The 21941-nt window shown below is 37.0% G+C and overlaps 1 protein-coding gene across 2 annotated transcripts in view; it reads right to left on the reverse strand.

The window, feature by feature from the left end:
• The window catches only part of LOC130013266 (DNA polymerase delta catalytic subunit-like), a 281681-nt gene that overhangs the window by 92559 nt on the left and 167181 nt on the right, over positions 1–21941 (reverse strand). The window contains exons 16-18 of one of the 2 annotated variants that reach the window (XM_056102082.1): positions 20700–20847; positions 15003–15098; positions 2910–3047 (exon numbers count right to left, since the gene is read on the reverse strand). In XM_056102082.1, the coding sequence (XP_055958057.1) occupies positions 2910–3047; positions 15003–15098; positions 20700–20847 (382 nt within the window). The remainder of the gene's footprint in view (positions 1–2909; positions 3048–15002; positions 15099–20699; positions 20848–21941) is intronic. The other variant, XM_056102083.1, reaches the window with a different exon arrangement.

Below are 21941 nucleotides of genomic sequence, written 5' to 3' on the forward strand. Positions count from 1 at the left end.
ACAAATGATTTTTTTTTCATCCGGGTAGGGGGTGAGGATTTTACAACATGTAATATTATTAGGTTGTAGAGACTTGAAATTTGGCATGTAGGTTAGCCTGTACAGCCTTAATAAGCTGTCCAAATTTCATTTAGTTATCTTTACTCAATCAAAAGTTATAGTCAAAAGTGTGTTTTCGACTAGCACGTCCCCTTAACTTTGACAGTAATTATCAAAAATTGTTGAAAATCAATAGGATTCTTCGTCTCATGACCTCAAACATTGCGTATAAATTTGAAGTCAATCGGATATTAACTTTGGCCTCTAGAGCGTCCACAAGATTTTTTGAAGTGATTAAGGGCCATAATTATCGGGAATCGCTGAAAATCAATAGGCTTCTTCGTCTCATGACCTTAAACTCTGATATCTGATATCAACTTTAGCCTCTAGAGCGTCCACAATTGCGGACGGACCGACAGATGAGGGCGACGACAATATACGACCACATTTCAATGTAGGGTTGGTGGAAAATATCGACATTGATGATAATCGTCGGTAAGCGTTTTGAAAATCGTTTATCGATACAGTTTAAAATATCGATTATCGCGCAATTATAGGTACTTCACTTGTAAGAAGAAGTCCATAAAAATAATCCTTATCACTGTATTCTTGAACTGTAATTAAACAGAAAAATCATAATAAAACACACATGTTTTGTTTTTTCACGCGAGACGGCACCGGTGAGAAATGTTGGCTGCTTATGTCATGATGAGGGCCAATGGTTTCACGTAACATTCAGTTGTGCCCCTTATTTTAACTCTTCATTTCTTTCGTCTTCTCTGTTTCTACGTCAAACATGTACTTTCCCTTTATTATTTTATCAAGGAATTTGTGAAGATATGTCTGAAGAGGAAATAACTACATTTTACACATTATTATTCAGGTCATAAGCGACAAAGATATTGCGAGCGGTGGCAGTTCTGTCTTCCAAACAAAGTTGATCGAGTTTCTTTCTATACCTTGGTTTTGCTATTGAATGCTATTATTTTATTGTCAAATGTCAAATAAATGAAAAAAATTCAACATGTGTACAGAATACACAAAAACACATACTTATGGAAAAAACAGCTACTTATTTATTTGGGCGACGTTTCGAAGAGTATTCTCTCAACGTTATCAAGCTAATACAGTAATGCAAGAATTATGAGATCAATATATACAGAAAAACTATAACAACAATTCATGAAACCATACAGGACAACAACAAGATCAAAGGGGTTTATTCTACAAAAAACTAATTAAGTGTTAAGTGAAGCCATTGAGTATAGTTTAAGCAATTAAGTAGCTATGATGATAGATGCAATACTACCAACAGTATAGTACCTACAATACAATTATGATATACCATGGTTTGTTTAGATAATGGTAATTAACTTCATTTATCTGTGTGATTAAATGTACAATTAGACTAGAATAAACCATAAGTTGTAATAAATCTAAGAAATAGAGTGGATATAACTGATAAGTTGATAATAATATTAGAAAAATGAAAAAAATAAAACTAATAAAAAATGAAGAATTTAGGTGTATTTGATAAGTTCATCATAAGCACTAGGCAGGAATATCCCTGTGTCGCGGTTGAGGTCTGGACTGTTTTTTTTCATTTGTATGGCCTCAATAATTTTGCGGGTTTTTTCTATCGGAAGGTTGGCTGCCAGGGTTCTATACGTTTTAATTCTGTGTCCTGGGTTGGATTGTGTGTGTTGGGCCACACCTGAATTGGTAGTAGAGGACTTGGATTTTTGCTGACTGATTCTCTTGTCTAAAGGCTGTCGAGTTTCTCCGATGTATTTTTTGTCACATGTGCAGGTGATGTCATAAACACATTCTTTTGGGTTCGGTTGTTTGGTTGGGGGAAGTTTGCCACTGGCCTTCAGGAGATCTTTGAGAGTTCTTCCTTTAGAAAATGTTATCTGGATGCCTGTTGGGGTTAGGAGTCTTCTGAGGTGGTATGATAGTTTGCCTTGAAAAGGTATTGTTATTCTCACTGGTGGTTGATCTGGTTTAGGTTTGCTTGTATCTGTAGGAGGGTTGGTGGTGGCTTTGATGATTTTTTGCACTAATTGTCGGGGGTAGTTATTGAAGTTGGTTAGCAATGTTTCAATGTGATCAAGTTCTGCTCTGATGAAGTATTTGTCGCAGATGTTCACGGCTCTGCGTACTAAAGTGGATACAGTAGACTTCAAATATATATTTAGCTATATATAAGAAAGTAGCCATAATATAGGAACTTTAATTGTATTCTGTATTATATTACCGTTTGTATATATCATCTCATATTGACTTTGTATATAACAATTGCATATAAATAAATAAAAAATAAAAAAAAAAAAACAAAAAAAAAAACAGAAGAATACTCTTCGAAACGTCGCCCAAATAAATAAGTAGCTGTTTTTTTCCATAAGTATGTGTTTTTGTGTATTGCTCTATCCAGTTACTAAATGCCTCTAAAAGATTATGTGTACAGAATGATATCACAACATAAACTTGCATATAATTCGTTATTCATGTACAAATTATGATTTTTTCAAACCAATTTTAAGTCAAAATAATTTGCAGATATTATCGATTAATGATCGGCGGTTGGTTGGTGATAATCGATACTTGAAACAGGATCGATTGCCAGCCCTATTTCAATGTGGGTGCATAAAAAAAGGACACTAAATATAAATCTGTATTTTAATCAGTTTGCCTTATCACTTTTTCTAGATTTTGCATGGTTATCTCACGGACAAGTTCTTAAGTTCTTTGAAATTTTAATTTGATGGCATTTGAATTAATTGACAGGTAAGTTCTCCAAATCGTCAATTTCACTAATAATTACTCTGAAATAAGAGCCCCGGTTTCAACTGATTAGTTACTCAATATACCTTTTCAAATTCCAGTTTGATGGGATTAATAAATTTCTCCGAGATAAAGTTGGCTGCTTCTTGACCTAATTTCATAGCTTCGGCTACTGTTTCTACTCCAAATCTACACATAACAGAATCTGTATCACCATATATAACCTATAATAATAAAGGCAGTATCATACAGATATTTCTATATTTTTAAAAAAATTATTTTTTTCCCTAGAACAATTGATTCACTTCTAAAACCTAAATGCTTAAAGGACAATATTGGTGTCATTATCACATGTGATAGAACTGGTTAAACACGTTCCAAATATTATTTTAACACAGAGATCATTGTAACAATAGATGAGTGATGAAGGATTCAACAAACGGGGGGGGGGGGGGGGGGGGGGGGGGGGGAGAGAGAGAGAGATTTTAACGTTCACTTGACACAGACTAGGTCATTTCGGGACTAACATATGGTTTAATTTTATTTCAATAATTCGCTTGTGCATAGGGGTCTTTAGCAGTGGGAGGAAACCGGAGGACCCGGAGAAAACCCACAAGGCAAACGGAAGGAAAACACGGGTTATCCTTCTATATAACTGACTGAAGTGACAAGTGATAACAGATACATGGGCAAATTTTTTCTCACTAATAATTTCTTAGAAGACCAAAAGTTCTTGTGTCATACTGTGAGTGAATATCTGACAATTCAAATAAGAAATTGACTGTTACTAAATAAGAGAAAACGAAAAAAATAGGACCAGCGGCTGCCAGGCAGGATACGCCCACATTTTGCAAGAGATGGATAGAGATATAGAGAACAAGGAAAAAATAAACGTGTTTTTTTGTACAATCAGGGGCAATAATCAAAAAAGTTACGGTCTGAAATGCACAAATCGGATAAAAATTGTGACCTAGAGGGTCCATAACCTTCGTATTACATACTTTTACAAAATTTGGACACAAAGAGCAGCCATTTTGTCGAGCAGTTTCATTTCGATTTTCCCAAAATTCGAATTTAACCTTCATTATGGTGGAATGGTGATATAATTAAACGTTTTTTTAAATTGGAAAAAAAAATGTGACCTCTCGACAATCCGCAAGTAAAAATGCGATTTTTCGAACAATCAGCGACCATAATCCAGGAAGTTACGTTCGGATATGCACGATTATCACAAGGAACCAAGATCCAAGTGTGTAACGGTAATATATTCACAATATGTTACATCTACAGGTACATAAGCTAAAAAGGTGACTTTTTGTATAATCAGGGGCCATAATTGCGGGCATAAGGTATAAAGAATAAGTCTAAAAAAGTTTTCAAGACGATCGATTAAGAATTGTGGGCTGTGACACACACAGACACACAAAAAGAAAATGGGCGTGGCACTGCCCCTGGGAGAGAGAGAGAAATGGGGTTTAGTGTCCACTCGACACAAACTAGGTCATTTCGGGTCTAACACATGGTTCAATTTTATTTCAATAATTCGCTTGCGCGTAGGGGTCTTTAGCAGTGGGAGGAAACCGGAGGACCTGGAGAAAATCCACGAGGTTGGACAGACCTTACTCCTTGTCACGTACAACCAGGGATTCGAATCCACGCCAGTTGACTCAATGACAGGTCTTATGATACAGTGGGCACGTGCTAACTACTCGACCATCCAACCCCCCACTGCCCCTGGGCATTCACTACAAACAATAGGGATGTTCCTTAGGATAGAAGGAATAATTATGCAAAGTTTCAAGGTGATATGTTAAGAAATGCGGTGTGTAGATGACAAACAAATAAATACAAGGTGACACACAGACACACAAAAAGAGAATGGGCATGGCTCTGCGACTGGGGGTTGGGCATGGACCCAAACGATAGGGATGTTCCTTAGGGTACAGAGAATAAGTATGCAAAGTTTCAAGATGATACGTTAAGAAATGCGGTCTGTAGACGACAAACAAATACAAGAAATAGGCATGGCTCTACTCTGCCCCTTGGGGTTGGGCATGCACCCCAAACGATAGGGATGTTCCTTAGGGTACAAAGAATAAGTATGCAAAGTTTCAAGATGATACATTAAGAAATGCGGCCTGTGGATGACAAACAAACATGTCCTCTTGAGAAAATTTTTAAAATTCAACTTTAAATCGTGCACTTTGAAGACATTTGGATGGTAAATGCCTTGATTAAAAATAAACCTGATGCTGCAAATTCCCGCAAAAATACAAAACAAAAACAGATAAAAAAAATTATTTTAAAATTTATTTGTTTAAACAGAGTCTGCCTTTTTTTTAGTTAAAGGGACTATCCTGAATTGAACAGAGTCTCAAAATTAAAAGTCTGAGTACGTATGAAAGTTAAGCGCCAAAATATAAAGAAATGGTGTATTTACCCGGTGTCAAAATTTCAGCTCAAAATATTGAGTCATTTGGACGTGAACGTCAAAACTGCTTATCCGGACACGTAACCCTTTTAAGATTTCGGGTCAATTTTTCCCTTGGGTGACCTGATAATCGATTCCCGTTTCTTTAGAGGTTTATACTGTGAATGACCCATGTGCTGTACTTGATAATGAAAGGTAAATTTCACCTACACATTTTTTTTATAAAATAAAAGGCTGGTTTTATCCAGACACCGCATAATACAGCTTTGGGCATCGGTCCCCAATTACAGATGAAGACTGACGGTTTTAAGTTGTTTGAAAACGTATCAAATATATTGAGTTAGTTGTCGTGAACATCATCGCGTTGAACAATATTTTTAACGGTCGCCATTTTCTATTTTTGTACAGAATGCCGGATGTGTGTTTTACTTTCACTTTTTCTCGGGATAGTTCGTACCACAGTATTTATATGGATATCACTGATGAACAAAAAATATTAGAGCCACAGAAAATGACAATATATAAATTATAATAGAAACTGTGTCGTTACAAATAAGCGCAGTTTATAAAAGTTGTGAATCAACCAACGCTAACTATCACAGGTGAAACAAAACGACCGATCGAGTCGGTCGAGTAATACTTTTCTGCAATTTCATTGGACATTAATTCCCAACAACCATAACTCTAGAAATTATTGACGGAAATTGTTGAAATTCAATAGATCTCTGTTTCACAAATTTAAATGATGCAGGGAATATTTTACTTTTTTACATTTGATTAGCAGTTTCCAGAAAAATTGTGTAAGAATGCTAATCAATTGTATAATTGAGTAGCAAAATTTACCAATTGATTAGCAGTTTTTTAGTATGTCATAGAATTCTTATTTCACATAATTATGTGACAATAATAACAATACCCATATTATTTGTATTACCAAACTGTTGTTTATATTTATATATAAAATAACCAGCGACTGCCAGGCAGGATACGCCCACATTTTCCTACAATCAAGGGCCATAATTCAGGAAATTACAATTCGATATGCGTGAATATCGAAAGGAACCAAGATCTTTGGGTTATAAACTTACATTTCAAGTTTCAACAAAATCGGATAAAAATTGTGACCTCTATAGTGTCCACAACCTTGATATACCATATTTTTACGCTATTTAAGAACGAACGGCGGCCATTTTGTCTGTCAATTTTGGGCCGATTTTCACGAAATTCAAGTCAGCCGTCCTTAGGGTGTAACGGTGATATAATAATAGTTTTTTAAATCGGATAAATATTATGACCTATAGGGTCCACAAGCTAAAAACGTGATTTTTCGTACAATCAGGGGCCATAATTCAGGAAGTTACGGTCCAATATGCGCGAATATCAAAAGGAACCAAGATCTTTGGGTTATAAACTTACATTTCAAGTTTCAACAAAATTGGAAAAAAATTGTGACCTCTATAGTGTCCACAACCTTGATATACCATACTTTTACGCTATTTGAGAATGAACGGCGGCCATTTTGTCTGTCAATATTGGGCCGATTTTCACGAAATTCAATATCAGCCATCCTTAGGGTGTAACGGTGATATAATTGAACGTTTTTTTTTAAATCGGATAAAAATTATGAACTCTATAGGGTCCACAAGCTAAAAACACGATTTTTGGTACAATCAGGGGCCATAATTCAGGAAGTTACGGTACGATATGCGCGAATATCGAAAGGAACCGGGATCTTTGGATTATCAACGTAGATTTCAAGTTTCAACAAAATCGGATAAAAATTGTGACCTCTATAGTGTCCACAACATTGATATACCATATTTTTACGCTATTTGAGAACGAACGGCGGCCATTTTGTCTGTCAATTTCGGGCCAATTTTCACGAAATTTGAACTCAACCAACCTTAGGGTGTAACGGTGATATAATTGAACGTTTTTTTTAAATCGGATAAAAATTATGACCTCTATAGGGTCCACAAGCTAAAAACACGATTTTTGGTACAATCAGGGGCCATAATTCAGGAAGTTATGGTCCGATATGCGCGAATATCGAAAGGAACCAAGATCTTTGGATTATCAACTAAGATTTCAAGTTTCAACAAAATCGGATAAAAATTGTGACCTCTATAGTGTCCACAAGCTAAAAACGTGATTTTTCGTACAAACAGGGGCCATAATCCATGAAGTTTCGATCCGATACATGCCAATATCTAAAGGAACCAAGATCTTTTGGAGATAAACCTATATTTCAAGTTTCGTCAAAATCGGATAAGAATTGTGACCTGTAGAGTGTCCACAAACAAATTGTGGACGGACGTCCGGATGGACAGGGACGACGGCATAATACGTCCACATGAAAATGTGGGCATATAAAAACGTGATTTTTCGTACAAACAGGGGCCATAATCCATGAAGTTTCGATCCGATACATGCCAATATTGAAAGGAACCAAGATCTTTTGGAGATAAACTTATATTTCAAGTTTTGTCAAAATCGGATAAGAATTGTGACCTGTAGAGTGTCCACAAACAAATTGTGGACGGACGGACAGGGGCTACGGCATAATACGTCCACATGAAAATGTGGGCGTATAAAAATTGTGACCTCTATAGGGTCCACAACCTTGATATACCATATTTTTACGCTATTTGAGAACGAACGGCGGCCATTTTGTCTGTCAATTTTGGGCCGATTTTCACGAAATTTGAACTTAGTAGTCCTTAGGGTATAACAGTGATATAATAATATGTTTTTTTTAAATCGGATAAAAATTATGACTTCTATAGGGTCCAAAAGCTAAAAACGCGATTTTTCGTACAATCTGGGGCCATAATTCAGGAAGTTATGGTCCGATATGTGCGAATATCGAAAGGAACCGAAATCTTTGGGTTATAAACTTACATTTCAAGTTTCAACAAATTCGGATAAAAATTGTGACCTCTATAGGGTCCACATCCTTGATATGCCATATTCTTACGCTATTTGCGAACGAACGGTGGCCATTTTGTCTGTCAAATTTTGGCTGATTTTCATGAAATCGAACTCAGTCGTCCTTAGGGTGTAACGGTGATATAATAATACAGGTTTTTAAAATCGGATAAAAATTATGACTTCTATAGGGTCCACAAGCTAAAAACGTGATTTTTCGTACAATCAGGGGCCATAATTCAGGAAGTTATGGTCCAATATGCACGAATATCGAAAGGATCCGAGATCTTTGGGTTATAAACTTACATTTCAAGTTTCAACAAAATCGGATAAAAATTGTGACCTCTATAGGGTCCACAAGCTAAAAACGTGATTTTTCATACAAACAGGGGCCTTAATCCATTAGTTTCGGGGTCATTCCATGTCAAATCACCCAATGAGCTAAACCGTAACCCCTTTGATTTAGCTGAAATTTTGTGTATATGCTTATTACATACATGCCAACCTGAGGAGATTGAAAATCAGGAGGCCTTGTATTGAGGGTAGAGCGAGGACCGCAGGTCCAAGTTTGATCGGTGCAAAGCACTGTGAGTGCTGGAGGGCGCCGCAGGCTTGAAGGGTGTGGGGTTTGAGAAATTAGCACCTTTTTAAAGCAGTACCTTGTATTATTGGATAAAAACAGCTGGTGATTTAGGTCCATGCATCTGAGGTTTTTTTACCTATTTATATACGAAAGACTAAACAAAATGCGAATTCGTCGCCTCTACGCGAGGACGTAATGGTTCCTGGAAATTCTTTGCTGTAAGTTTCCTGGTATATTTGTCTGACATTTGTTTTGGAAGCCATTTTGTTTGTCTTGACGACCGACACGGAAGTAGCACTCGGCAAATCTCGACAGATTCCGTTACCCTACATCTAATCTCGGCTGTATGACAGTAAGTGATATGTACCTACGCCCATACATTTGCGATGCGGCTGCCGGTTTACTTTAAACAGGAAAATGTGTCGCTTTTACAAAAAAGTCCCAAATTGCGTCTTTTGTAGAGTGTATATACCTAAATGAGCAGAGATATTGTCTCAAGGCTGCTGGTTTGATAAAATTCCCTGGTAATTTCCCAAACCCAATGCCAAACGTGACATTTGTTGATATAATACACTCTCCACAGAAATCTCCGTGGGGGCAGCCATTTTTCATTCGGAACCTTTAAAATAGTTCAAATATGTCGGAAATGGTCATACAGCCGAGATTAGATGCGTAGTCGTAAATTATTTATACTGGGTTTTATTTATAATTGTAATTTGGTTTTTTTTCACACATGGAAAACAGCTTGAAAACATTTTTTATCAAGTCAGAAGGAAATATGGCTAAGGAAGAAGCAACAACGTAACTGGCAACTAACGGTAAACCCACCGTGTACTGTCCGAGTGTGTGTGTATGCGAGAATGGCTCTGCGTAGCAAATAATATCCGCGAAGTATGCAAATTAGGCACGGCCTATGACGAAATAACCACATGACATTTTAATCTCAATTAGTCCAGACATATTAGCTTATTCCATTTTATATTAATAATAATCAAGAAAACTGGAGACATGTTTTCGGCCATTTCCGTCGTTTTACCGCGAATTATGCAAATTAGACACCACATGACATTTTGATCTTGATTAGTCCAGACATAATAGCTTATTCCATTTTATATTAATAATAATAAGGAAAACATGACACATGTTCTAGACTATTTTCGTTGTTTTACCGACTCATACTACGACAAACAGTATCGCCATCAGATTCACAAAAAACAGCGAAAATGCCGAGACAGTCGTCAATGTTAAAATAAAACGAGAGGGATTTTATCAATTAAAAAGGTCAGGCATGAAATATAATAAATTTCTTCCAATAAATTTTAAAAAACGGAATTATAAAGAGTAAAATCGGAATTCAGAATTAGACTCAGAAAATCGGAATGATTCCGACAAAATCGGAATAGTTGGCATGTATGTTATTAGGACAGAAAAAACTGATATTCCAAATTTTAGCTTGATCCGACTAACGGTTCCTGAGATACGGCCTTCTCAATTTAGGGGGTTTGGGCCAAAATGGGCGTGGTCGTCATTATACAAATGACCATTACTCAGTAACCAATTGGTCAAAATTACTGAAATAAGTATTTATGGAATGGGAATTCCACAAGGATTCCAAAAATGCCCTAATTGTTGACATGGGAGAATTTTAAAGCTACTACACCGGCAAAAATGACATCGCGAAAATTTCAAGGATGTGCAAAGACTGGGTCATTGATGATGAAAATAGTTTGAGAAGCTAAAAAGTACATGTAATATATAATCAGACTGATGAAAAGAGGATGATTTAGGAAGTCTGCAGCAGGTTACTATGTATCATCAGAACTTATCCAAGAACATAATTCTGCTTTTAGTGCAAAAACACTGATTTTCAGCCTCATGTGTGGATATTTGACATGATTTAACAGGCTTATTAAAGATATTATACCTCCATTTTTTTTGATATTGTGTAGAAAACATGTTGGGCTTATTCTTTCACGAACGTTAAACTCAAGGTCACATGTTCCACAAGGTCACATTCAAGGTCAAATTCAAACTCAATGGGACTTCACACTTCAAAATTCACCCATGTCAAAAGTTGGGGCATTCCGCAAGGATTCCCATTCTAGAAATACTTGTTTCAGCAATTTTGACCAATTGGTTACCGAGTAATGGTCATTTAAATAATGACGACCACGCCCATTTTGGCCGAAATACCCAAAATTGAGACGGCTGTATCTCAGGAACCGTTAGTCGGATCAAGCTAAAATTTGAAATATCAGTTTTTTCGGCCCAAATAAGCCTATACACCAAATTTCAGCTAAATCAAAGGGGGTACGGTTTAAATTTTACAAAATGTTGGGTGATTTGACACGGAATGACCCTTCAATCCGATACATACCAATATCGAAAGCAGCCGAGATCTTTTGGAGATAAACCCATACTTCAAGTTTCGTCAAAATCATTTAAGAATTGTGACCACTAGAGTGTCCACAAACAAATTGTGGACGGACGTCCAGACATCCTGACGGACAGGGGCGACAGCATAATACGTCCACATGAAAATGTGGGCGTATAAAAATCATCGTTTTATATAACGTTTCGTCAGTAAAAATACTAACTTCTTCAGGGATGAAGAACTAAATATACCAGCGGCTGCCAGGCAGGATACGCCCACATTTTCGAGAATTGGATAGAGAACAAGCTAAAAAGAAAGCTATTTTTCGTACAATCAGGGGCCATAATTCAGGAAGTTATGGTCCAATATGCACAAATATCGAAAGGAACCGAGATCTTTGGATTATAAACTTACATTTCAAGTTTCAACCAAATCGGATAAAAATTGTGACCTCTATAGGGTCCACAACCTTGATATACCATATTTTTACGCTAATTGAGAACGAACGGCGGCCATTTTGTCTGTCAATTTTGGGGAGATTTTCACAAAATTCAAACTCAACTGTCCTTAGGGTGTAACGGTGATATAATAATACGTTTTTTTAAATCGGATAAAAATTATGACCTCTATAGGGTCCACAAGCTAAAAACGCGATTTTTCGTACAATCAGGGGCCATAATTCAGGAAGTTACAGTCCGATATTGGCGAATATCAAAAGGAACCTTGATATACCATATTTTAACGCTATTTGAGAACGAACGGCGGTCATTTTGATGTCAATTTTGGGCCGAAATTCGAACTCGGCCATCCTTAGGGTGTAACGGTGATATAATAAAACGGTTTTTTAAATCGGATAAAAATTATGACCTCTATAGGGTCCACAAGCTAAAAACGCGATTTTTCGTACAATCTGGGGCCATAATTCCGGAAGTTACGGTCCGATATGCACGAATATCGAAAGGAACCGAGATCTTTGGGTTATAATTGTGACCTCTATAGGGTCCACAAGCTAAAAACGTGATTTTTCGTACAAACAGGGGCCATAATCCATGAAGTTTCGATCCGATACATGCCAATATCGAAAGCAGCCGAGATATTTTGGAGATAAACCTATATTTCAAGTTTCGTCAAAATCGGATAAGAATTGTGACCTGTAGAGTGTCCACAAACAATTGTGGACGGACGGACAGGGGCGACGGCATAATACGTCCACATGAAAATGTGGGCGTATAAAAATTGTGACCTCTATCGTGTCCACAAGCTAAAAACGTGATTTTTCGTACAAACAGGGGCCATAATCCATGAAGTTTCGATCCGATACATGCCAATATCGAAAGCAGCCGAGATATTTTGGAGATAAACCTATATTTCAAGTTTCGTCAAAATCGGATAAGAATTGTGACCTGTAGAGTGTCCACAAACAATTGTGGATGGACGGACAGGGGCGACGGCATAATACGTCCACATGAAAATGTGGGTGTATAAAAATGACTGGAAGTCATTTATGACATCATAGGAAGTTATGACATCATAGGAAGTTATGACATCGTGGGAATAAGGATGTCATAGATACATAACATGAAAGGTTAGCTTAACTAAAACTTAGGTAAAATTTTACAAGTAAGGAAAAATTATGCATGATTATGAATGATTTTGAAACCCCCTGGATTTAACTCATTTAAACCGTTAGGCCAAACTGAATTAAGTCTATGAATCCACAGACTTCCTGCTGTGTTCAATTTTTTCTGATCTTTATCAGGAATTTTTTGTACTATGGTACACACGAAATCATGACTCGGTATATTACCAGCGGCTGCCAGGCAGGATACGCCCACATTTTAGAGAGATGGATAGAGAACAAGCTAACAAGAAAGTGATTTTTCCTACAATCAAGGGCCATAATTCAGGAAATTACAATTCGATATGCGCATATATCGAAAGGAACTGAGATCTTTGTGTTATAAACTTACATTTCAAGTTTCAACAAAATCGGATAAAAATTGTGACCTCTATAGGGTCCACAAGCTAAAAACGTGATTTTTCGTACAAACAGGGATCATAATTTATGAAGTTTCGATCCGATACATGCCAATATCGAAAGCAAACCTATATTTCAAGTTTCGTCGAAATCGGATAAGAATTGTGACCTGTAGAGAGTCCACAAACAATTGTGGACGGACGGACGTCCGGACGGACAGGGGCGACGGCATAATACGTCCACATGAAAATGTGGGCGTATAAAAATGGGAGGCTACCTGGGGAGAATGGCCAGGTTTTTTAAGCTTAAAATTACTTCTGTGCTTATTAAGTCGAGTGCTGAAAGGAGTAATGGTTTGGCCTACATATTGCATACTACAGGTTTTAAATGTTAAACAATATACAACATAAGAACTGGCACAGTTGACAGAGTCTCTAATCTTGAATGATTTCATGTCTTTACTGGTTACTTCTTGATTATTACACATAGTCTCGCATGATTTGCATAATTTTCGTAAACAAGGTTGACATCCATATGAAATTTTGTCCATAATATGCTTATTACTAGTGTCAGAAGTTCTCAACTTAATTTCTTTCAAGATATTACCAATAGTGTGGTTCTTTCTCTCTATATTCAGAGTTTCATCATCACTCTCACTTAATTAGAGCTAAATTATCGTGTCCAAAAGCATCAACCAATCAAATTGCTTATCTCTGCTTACCCTAAGCAAAAAATGCTCATCTTCGAATTCCATCAAGGCATTGGCCTAATAAACACCTACACCAAATTTGAACATTCTAGCTCAATTAGAAGGAGAGTGTATTCCAAAGTCTCAGCCAATCAAATTGCTTATCGCTCTGCTTACCCCGAGCAGAAAATGCTCATTATCGAACTTCGTCAAGGTATTGATGTAATGAAACTATACACCAAGTTTCATCACTCTTACTTAGAACTAAAGTTATCGTGTCCCAAAGCATCAACCAATCAAATTGCTTATCTCTGCTTAACCTAAGCAGAAAATGCTCATCTTCGAACTCCATAAAGGCATTGACCTGATAAATACCTACACCAAGTTTGAACATTCTAGCTCAATTAGAAGGAGAGTTATTGTATTCCAAAGTCTCAGTCTATCGGTCTGCTTACCCCGAGCAGAAAATGCTCATTATCGAACTTAGTCAAGGTATTGATGTAATGAAACTATACACTAATTTTTATCACTCTTACTTAGAACTAAAGTTATCGTGTGCCAAAGCATCAACCAATCAAATTGCTTATCTCTGCTTGGGAGTCACGGTGGCTAGGTGGGTAAGGCGCTGGCTCGCTAGCCTGGAGGTCGGGTGTGCGATCCCTGCATTGGCCGAGAAAGTTCATCCTGATTTTCCGACGTGGTTTCCCCTTGTCAGTGATGCAGGATGAGACGAAAAACTGAGATCCCGTGTAAACCTTGGAATGCACGTAAAAGATTCCTTGGCAGTTGGAATTCGATATAAGAGTAGGCGATAGTGCCGCTGCCCGGGCAAAATTTCCCTCATAGCACACTGTATGGCGTATGCCCGTCTTCATTAGCCCAGTATAGGAGCAGAACAGTAGGACGTTAAACCCCATTTCATTTCATTTATCTCTGCTTAACCTAAGCAGAAAATGCTCATCTTCGAACTCCATCAAGGCATTGACCTGATAAACACCTATTCCAAGTTTGAACATTCTAGCTCAATTAGAAAGAGAGTTATTGTGTCCCAAAAAGTGTGACGGATGGACAGACGGATGAACTCAATTTAATAGTCCCCTGCTTTCTTCGAAAGGCGGAGGAAAAAAAACATGAGTGGAATCCCTGTGTTTATATCCATTCTCTTATGTATAGTATAATGATTAAACGACAATATACCTTAGCATTATGTTTATAACCATTCTTTATAGTATAATGTTCTTCTACATATTGTTTAGTTTGTTCTATCATAGTTCTACCAAATGCTGTTACACTCTAAAAATAAATTACTATAAAAGTACAAAATTCAATTACCGTAACCAACCAGCGGCTGCCAGGCAGGATACGCCCACATTTTCGAGAGATGGATAGAAAACAAGCTAAAACGAAAGTGATTTTTCCTACAATCAAGGGCCATAATTCAGGAAATTACAATTCGATATGCGCAAATATCGAAAGGAACCAAGATCTTTGAGTTATAAACTTACATTTCAAGTTTCAACAAAATCGGATAAAAATTGTGACCTCTATTGGGTCCACAACCTTGATATACCATGTTTTTACGCAATTTGAGAACGAGGGGTGGCCATTTTGTCTGTCAGTTTTGGGCCGATTTTCACGAAATTTGAACTCAGTCGTCCTTAGGGTGTAACGGGGATATAATAATACGTTTTTTTAAATCGGATAAAAATTATGACCTCTATAGGGTCCACAAGCTAAAAACGTGATTTTTCATACAATCAGGGGCCATAATTCAGTAAGTTAAGGTCCGATATGCGCGAATATCGAAAGGAACCAAGATCTTTGGGTTATAAACTTACATTTCAAGTTTCAACAAAATCGGATAAAAATTGTAACCTCTGATATACCATATTTTTACGCTATTTGAGAACGAAGGGCGGCCATTTTATCTGTCAGTTTTTGGCCGATTTTCACAAAATTTGAACTCAGTCGTCCTTAGGGTGTAACGGTGATATAATAATATGATTTTTTAAATAGGATAATAATTATGACCTCTATAGGGTCCACAAGCTAAAAACGTGATTTTTCGTACAATCAGGGGCCATAATTCAGGCAGTTACGGTCCCATATGTGCGAATATCAAAAGGAAACGAGATCTTTGGGTTATAAACTTACATTTCAAGTTTCAACAAAATCGGAAAATTGTGACCTCTATAGGGTCCACAACCTTGATATACCATATTTTTACGCTATTTGAGAACGAACGGCGGCCATTTTGTCTGTCAGTTTTGGGCCGATTTTCACGAAATTCAAACTCAGCCGTCCTTAGGGTGTAACGGTTATATATTAACACGGTTTTTTAAATCGGATAAAAATTATGACCTCTATAGGGTCCACAAGCCAAAAAACGCGTTTTTGCGTACAATCAGGGACCATAATTCATGAAGTTACAGTCCAATATGCGCGAATATCTAAAGGAACCAAGATCTTTGTGTTATAAACTTACATTTCAAGTTTCAACAAAATCGGATAAAAATTGTGACCTCTATAGGGTCCACAAACTTGATATACCATATTTTTACGCTATTTGAGAACGAACGGCGGCCATTTTGTCTGTCAGTTTTGGGCCGATTTTCACGAAATTCGAACTCAGCCGTCCTTAGGGTGTAACGGTTATATATTAACACGGTTTTTTAAATCGGATAAAAATTATGACCTCTATAGGGTCCACAAGCCAAAAAACGCGTTTTTGCGTACAATCAGGGACCATAATTCATGAAGTTACGGTCCGATATGCGCGAATATCTAAAGGAACCAAGATCTTTGTGTTATAAACTTACATTTCAAGTTTCAACAAAATCGGATAAAAATTGTGACCTCTATAGGGTCCACAAACTTGATATACCATATTTTTACGCTATTTGAGAACGAACGGCGGCCATTTTGTCTGTCAGTTTTGGGCCGATTTTCACGAAATTCGAACTCAGCCGTCCTTAGGGTGTAACGGTTATATATTAACACGGTTTTTTAAATCGGATAAAAATTATGACCTCTATAGGGTCCACAAGCCAAAAAACGCGTTTTTGCGTACAATCAGGGACCATAATTCATGAAGTTACGGTCCGATATGCGCGAATATCGAAAGGAATCAAGATCTTTGTGTTATAAACTTACATTTCAAGTTTCAACAAAATCGGATAAAAATTGTGACCTCTATAGGGTCCACAACATGGGTTCCACGTCGGCCGTATATGCCGGTCGAGACCTACGGCTATGGAAAATGACCGTTCCTAGATCTGACCTAACGGTCATTTTGCACGCCGGAAAGAGGGTCTTTTTTAAAAAAAAAAAAAAATTTCAAACATGACTACGATCGACCTTCACTGTGTAACTATACAAGAATGTACGTCGCCTAGAAGCCAATCTCGTGATTGGTGTTATAGAGTTGTATATATAGTCGTCAACAGATTATACTGAGTGTTGTGTTGATAATTAATGATGAGTGTCTGGTAGTAGAGCAATAAATGTTAATTGATAAGTGGGAATCTAATCAACGGCGTGAAGCGGCCCATTGTTAATCATTCACGTATTGTCCACGTGTCCTAAGAATTTTCAACAACAAAGCCGTTTACCGCTATTACGGTCAGGCACAATGTAAACGAGGTTATTATGATCTTCGAAAAAGGGCAATTGATATGAAGTATTGCTCTTCGAATCCAACCAACTGTCAAATCAAATAAAAACAGCATAGAAATTACGTAAATCCTCAACAACCTACGTGTTGGAAGAAAAATGCATTTAAAAATAAAATGTTTATAGCGGTATTACGGCCTTGTGGAAATTGTTGAAATAAAATCTAAAGATTAGTTAACTTGCTTACCGAACAATTAAGAAAAATACGTATTCCAGTTCTATTGTTCAGCAATATTGATAATTCCACGTGTAGAAGAAATGTCATGTATATGGTTACTCTTATACACGACCATATTCTAGGGGGCGCTAGTGTCGCTAGCCGTGAAGTTAGTTATCCGTTAGTCATTTAATTATACATTATTAGGATTTACGTCACAATTCTGCGGCCTGCAATTCCGTAAGAGATGGTCTAAAACCAAAAAAATGTGAGATATATGCCATGGATAATTATATATTTATCTTCATTTCAAAGTTATTGTATTACAACTCAAAATTATCCAGGTCAGTGTGTTTTCTATAGAGCACGTGTTAATTACGTGTGAGCTACTGAAATGGTTTTTCTCCGGCCAATTCAACTATTTCGTTATTTAAGTAGCCAAAACGGAATATTTAATTATTAAATAATTATCATGAGCCTTACTAATATTTTATTTTTAAGTCAAATATATTTTTTTTGTGCACCCTATGGTGACAAAGTAGTATAGACACGTGAATTCACAATACCCTACCATGAATAAAAAACATGAAATATAAATTTACTTTGAAAAGTTTTCGTGCGTTATCAAAAATGACCGGCAGTGAAAATTTTGAAGTGGAAGCCCTGGTCCACAACCTTGATATACCATATTTGAGAACGAACGGCGGACATTTTGTCTGTCAGTTTTGGGTCGATTTTCACGAAATTCGAACTCAACCGTCCTTAGGGTTTAACGGTGATATAATAAAACGTTTTTTTAAATCGGATAAAAATTATGACCTCTATAGGGTCCACAAGCCAAAAAACGTGTTTTTACGTACAATCAGGGGCCATAATTCAGGAATTTACGGTCCGATATGCGCGAATATCGAAAGGAACCGAGATCTTTGGGTTATAAACTTACATTTCAAGTTTCAACAAAATCGGATAAAAATTGTGACCTCTACAGTGTTCACAAGCCAAAAAACGTGATTTTTCGTACAATCAGGGGCCATAATCCATGAAGTTACGGTCCGATAGATGCCAATATTGAAAGGAACCGAGATCTTAGGGTGATAAACCTATATTTCAAGTTTCATTGAAATCGGATAAAAACTGTTACCTGTAGACTGTTCACAAACAATTGTGGACGGACGGACGGACGGACGGACAGGGGCGACGACAATATACGTCCACATGAAAATGTGGGCGTATAAAAAACATTTCAATATACCCGGGCAGAGGTCGCAGTCACACAAAACTTGGTGTTTTTCACACATTTCTTTCAAATTAAACGCAAATATTGATGGACGCTGCGTAATTTACACACAGAAAACTTCCCCCGACGTGAGAATAATTAGATTATTCTATGTCGCAGTTTGTACACTACGTCATCAATTGATGTGCTCTACGCTGCATAAACACACTGCAACTGTACGTAGTCTCCGTAGGTTTTTACATTCAGTAAGCCGTCTATACATAGCTATTCTGAGACACCAACTATTTTGCCACACTGGAAGCAATAAAGCACATTTCATACAAGACTTTGGATTGGCTAAACACGATAAACTGTTTACATTCAGCCAATCAAATACTGGCTTTAATAGCGATAGTTTGCTCTTTAGACTTTACTTCGTGTCGAAGTGAAAGATTGATATGACCGTGCTGTCAGCCTTCAGTCGTCATCACTGATGTCGGTACAGTAAAAAAAATTGGGGGCAAGTAAACGTTGTCATTGTGTTAATGGTGCAGACTGCATCAGACTAAATGCAGTATCAATAAAATAAAGATGCTTAAAATAGGTTGTTCACATAACGATTTTATTTGCTTCTATTCAGTATTTTGAGAGGCTCTAAGTCACACAGATGTAGAGGGCAAAAACACAAAATTATGGAATATCTGCGTAGATGCACCATAATAACAACAAAGAAACATAACTATCATAAAACAAGCTGTTATCATATACGCCCACATTTTACAAGAGATGGACAGAGAACAAGCCAAAATAAAAGATAGGTTGCCAGGCAACGAAACATACGACCACAGCAGCTAAATTGTCTGGGCAGTCAACAAGAGATGTTGCATATTTTTACTTTTTTTTCAGTAATGAAACATTTATAATACCCTAAAATCTGATTAAGAGTAACAACTCATTAAGTAATTATCAGAAAACCATTAGAATTTGTTTGGATTTTATAAAGTTCTGCCCCATGCTAACGTTTAGTATACAAAACTTTTAATATCATGGATTTAGCTGTTCAAGTCATAAAAATTCATTGAAAATCAATATACTTTTTCGTCTCAAGACCTTAAACACTGTGTATCAATCTGAAGTCAATCGGATGATAACTTTAGCCTCTAGAGCGTCCATAAGATATTTCAAAGTGATCAAGAGCCATAACTTTGGCAGTTATTATTTGAAATCGTTGAAAATTATTATGATTCTTTGTCTCATGACCTCAAACACTGTGTATCAATTTAAAAAACAATCAGATATTAACTTTAGCCTCTACAGCATCCACAAGAATTTTTGAAGTGATCAAGGGCCATAACTCTGGAAGTAATTATCGAAAATCGCTGAAAATGAATAGACTTCTTTGTCTCATGACATTAAACAATGTGTATAAATTTAAAGTCAATCGGATATTAAATTTAGCCTCTAGAGCGTCCACAAGATTTTTCAAAGTGATCAAGGGCCATAACTCTGGCAGTAATTATTGGAAATCCTTGAAAATCAATAGGCGTCTTCGTCTCATGACTTTAAATACCATGCATCAATTAAAAGTCAACTGGATATTAAAACTTTAGTCTCTAGCGATTGGGGATGCCGGATGGACAGGGGTGACAAAAATATACGACTACATTTGAATGCGGGCGTATAAAATTTTGTTCATCTTTGAGGACATAATCACTTATGTTTGATTGACTTATTTTTCTAAACATATATTTCTTTCAATTATCTCACACATTGTCTATAGTATTTGGTTCAAATATTTTTTCCTTCAGTATTTTCCAAGAAAAACTGTTATTTATCTTAAATATAGTACCTGTGATATTTCTAGACATGGTAATTTACCAACTTGAGCACCAGTAAAACCATAAACAGAATTAGCACTAATCTTTAACGCTAACTGTCTTCCATCTAATACTTGTTTCTTAAATGGGTCTGTTTCTTCTTTTAAATCAGCTTTAGCTCTATTACACAATTAAAACATGAAATAGATATGAAGAAATTTTATAACTTTCAACAAAACTCACACCCAGAGAGAATAGGGCTTATTTCGTCACTAACAAAGTCTATGGGAAATGACAGTCAGAGAAATGGGGTTTAACGTCCACTCAACACAAACTAGATCATTTTGGGACTAACACACAGTTCAATTTTATTTTAATAACTCACTTGCGCGTACAGTAGAACTTGCTCGGGCGTGCACTCCTACTCAGCGAACACTTGCTTCAACGAGCACCAAAAAATCCCCCCCCCCCCCCCGAGCGATTTTTAAGTAATTTAACCTCTACTAAACCCGCACATGTTCAACGCGTGCAACGGGCATCACGATTAATTCCCCCGTAAAAATTCTACTGTTTCAACGGTCACTCCTCTAAGAATTCAACAAAACATCGCCCATTCAACGGCCATTGTTGAATGATACCATCTTGTCGTTCTTTCTTTGTAACACTCCCGCTAATCCCGTGAGTAGTAGTTTAGTGTCGGTCCGCGAGAAAACCATGCAGAAAGTGATAAGGTGGGGGTCGGCCAAATTCATTCTTACTCAGGTCATAAAGTCACCCCATCCCAACATGCAAAAAGCCAAAATGGCCGACCCCAAATATTAACCCCCTCTTAGATATGGTCCTATGTCGATTTTTAGCCATTTTTGGCGAATTTTCGGTGAAAATTTGTCATTTTTCAGCTATCAAATTCTACTAAAAGCATCAGGTTAGTGATTATGTCCGATTGTGGATGGATAGTGGGGGTAGGCCCCTAAAAACCCAACATGAAAGACCGACCCAATATCACAGTCTTTAGCCGCTGGGGGGCGTTTTCTAGATACCACTTTTCGCATAGTGAAATGTACCCAATCGTTGAGGGGCTATATCTCGTCTGCAGCAGGGGGTGGGTCGAAATCGGGGGTATGTATTTTGAGGCGAGTATATGTCCTAACAATATCAACAATAAAATCCACCGGCGCTAGTCTACAACATAGCGAATCTTTGATGAGAAGATTGCCGATTTCTGGATTTCTGACAATAAACTGATATTCACTGAAAGGATTCTAGGAGGCCTC

The sequence above is a fragment of the Patella vulgata genome, chromosome 6, assembly GCF_932274485.2.
Source record: "Patella vulgata chromosome 6, xgPatVulg1.2, whole genome shotgun sequence".
NCBI lineage: Eukaryota > Metazoa > Mollusca > Gastropoda > Patellidae > Patella > Patella vulgata.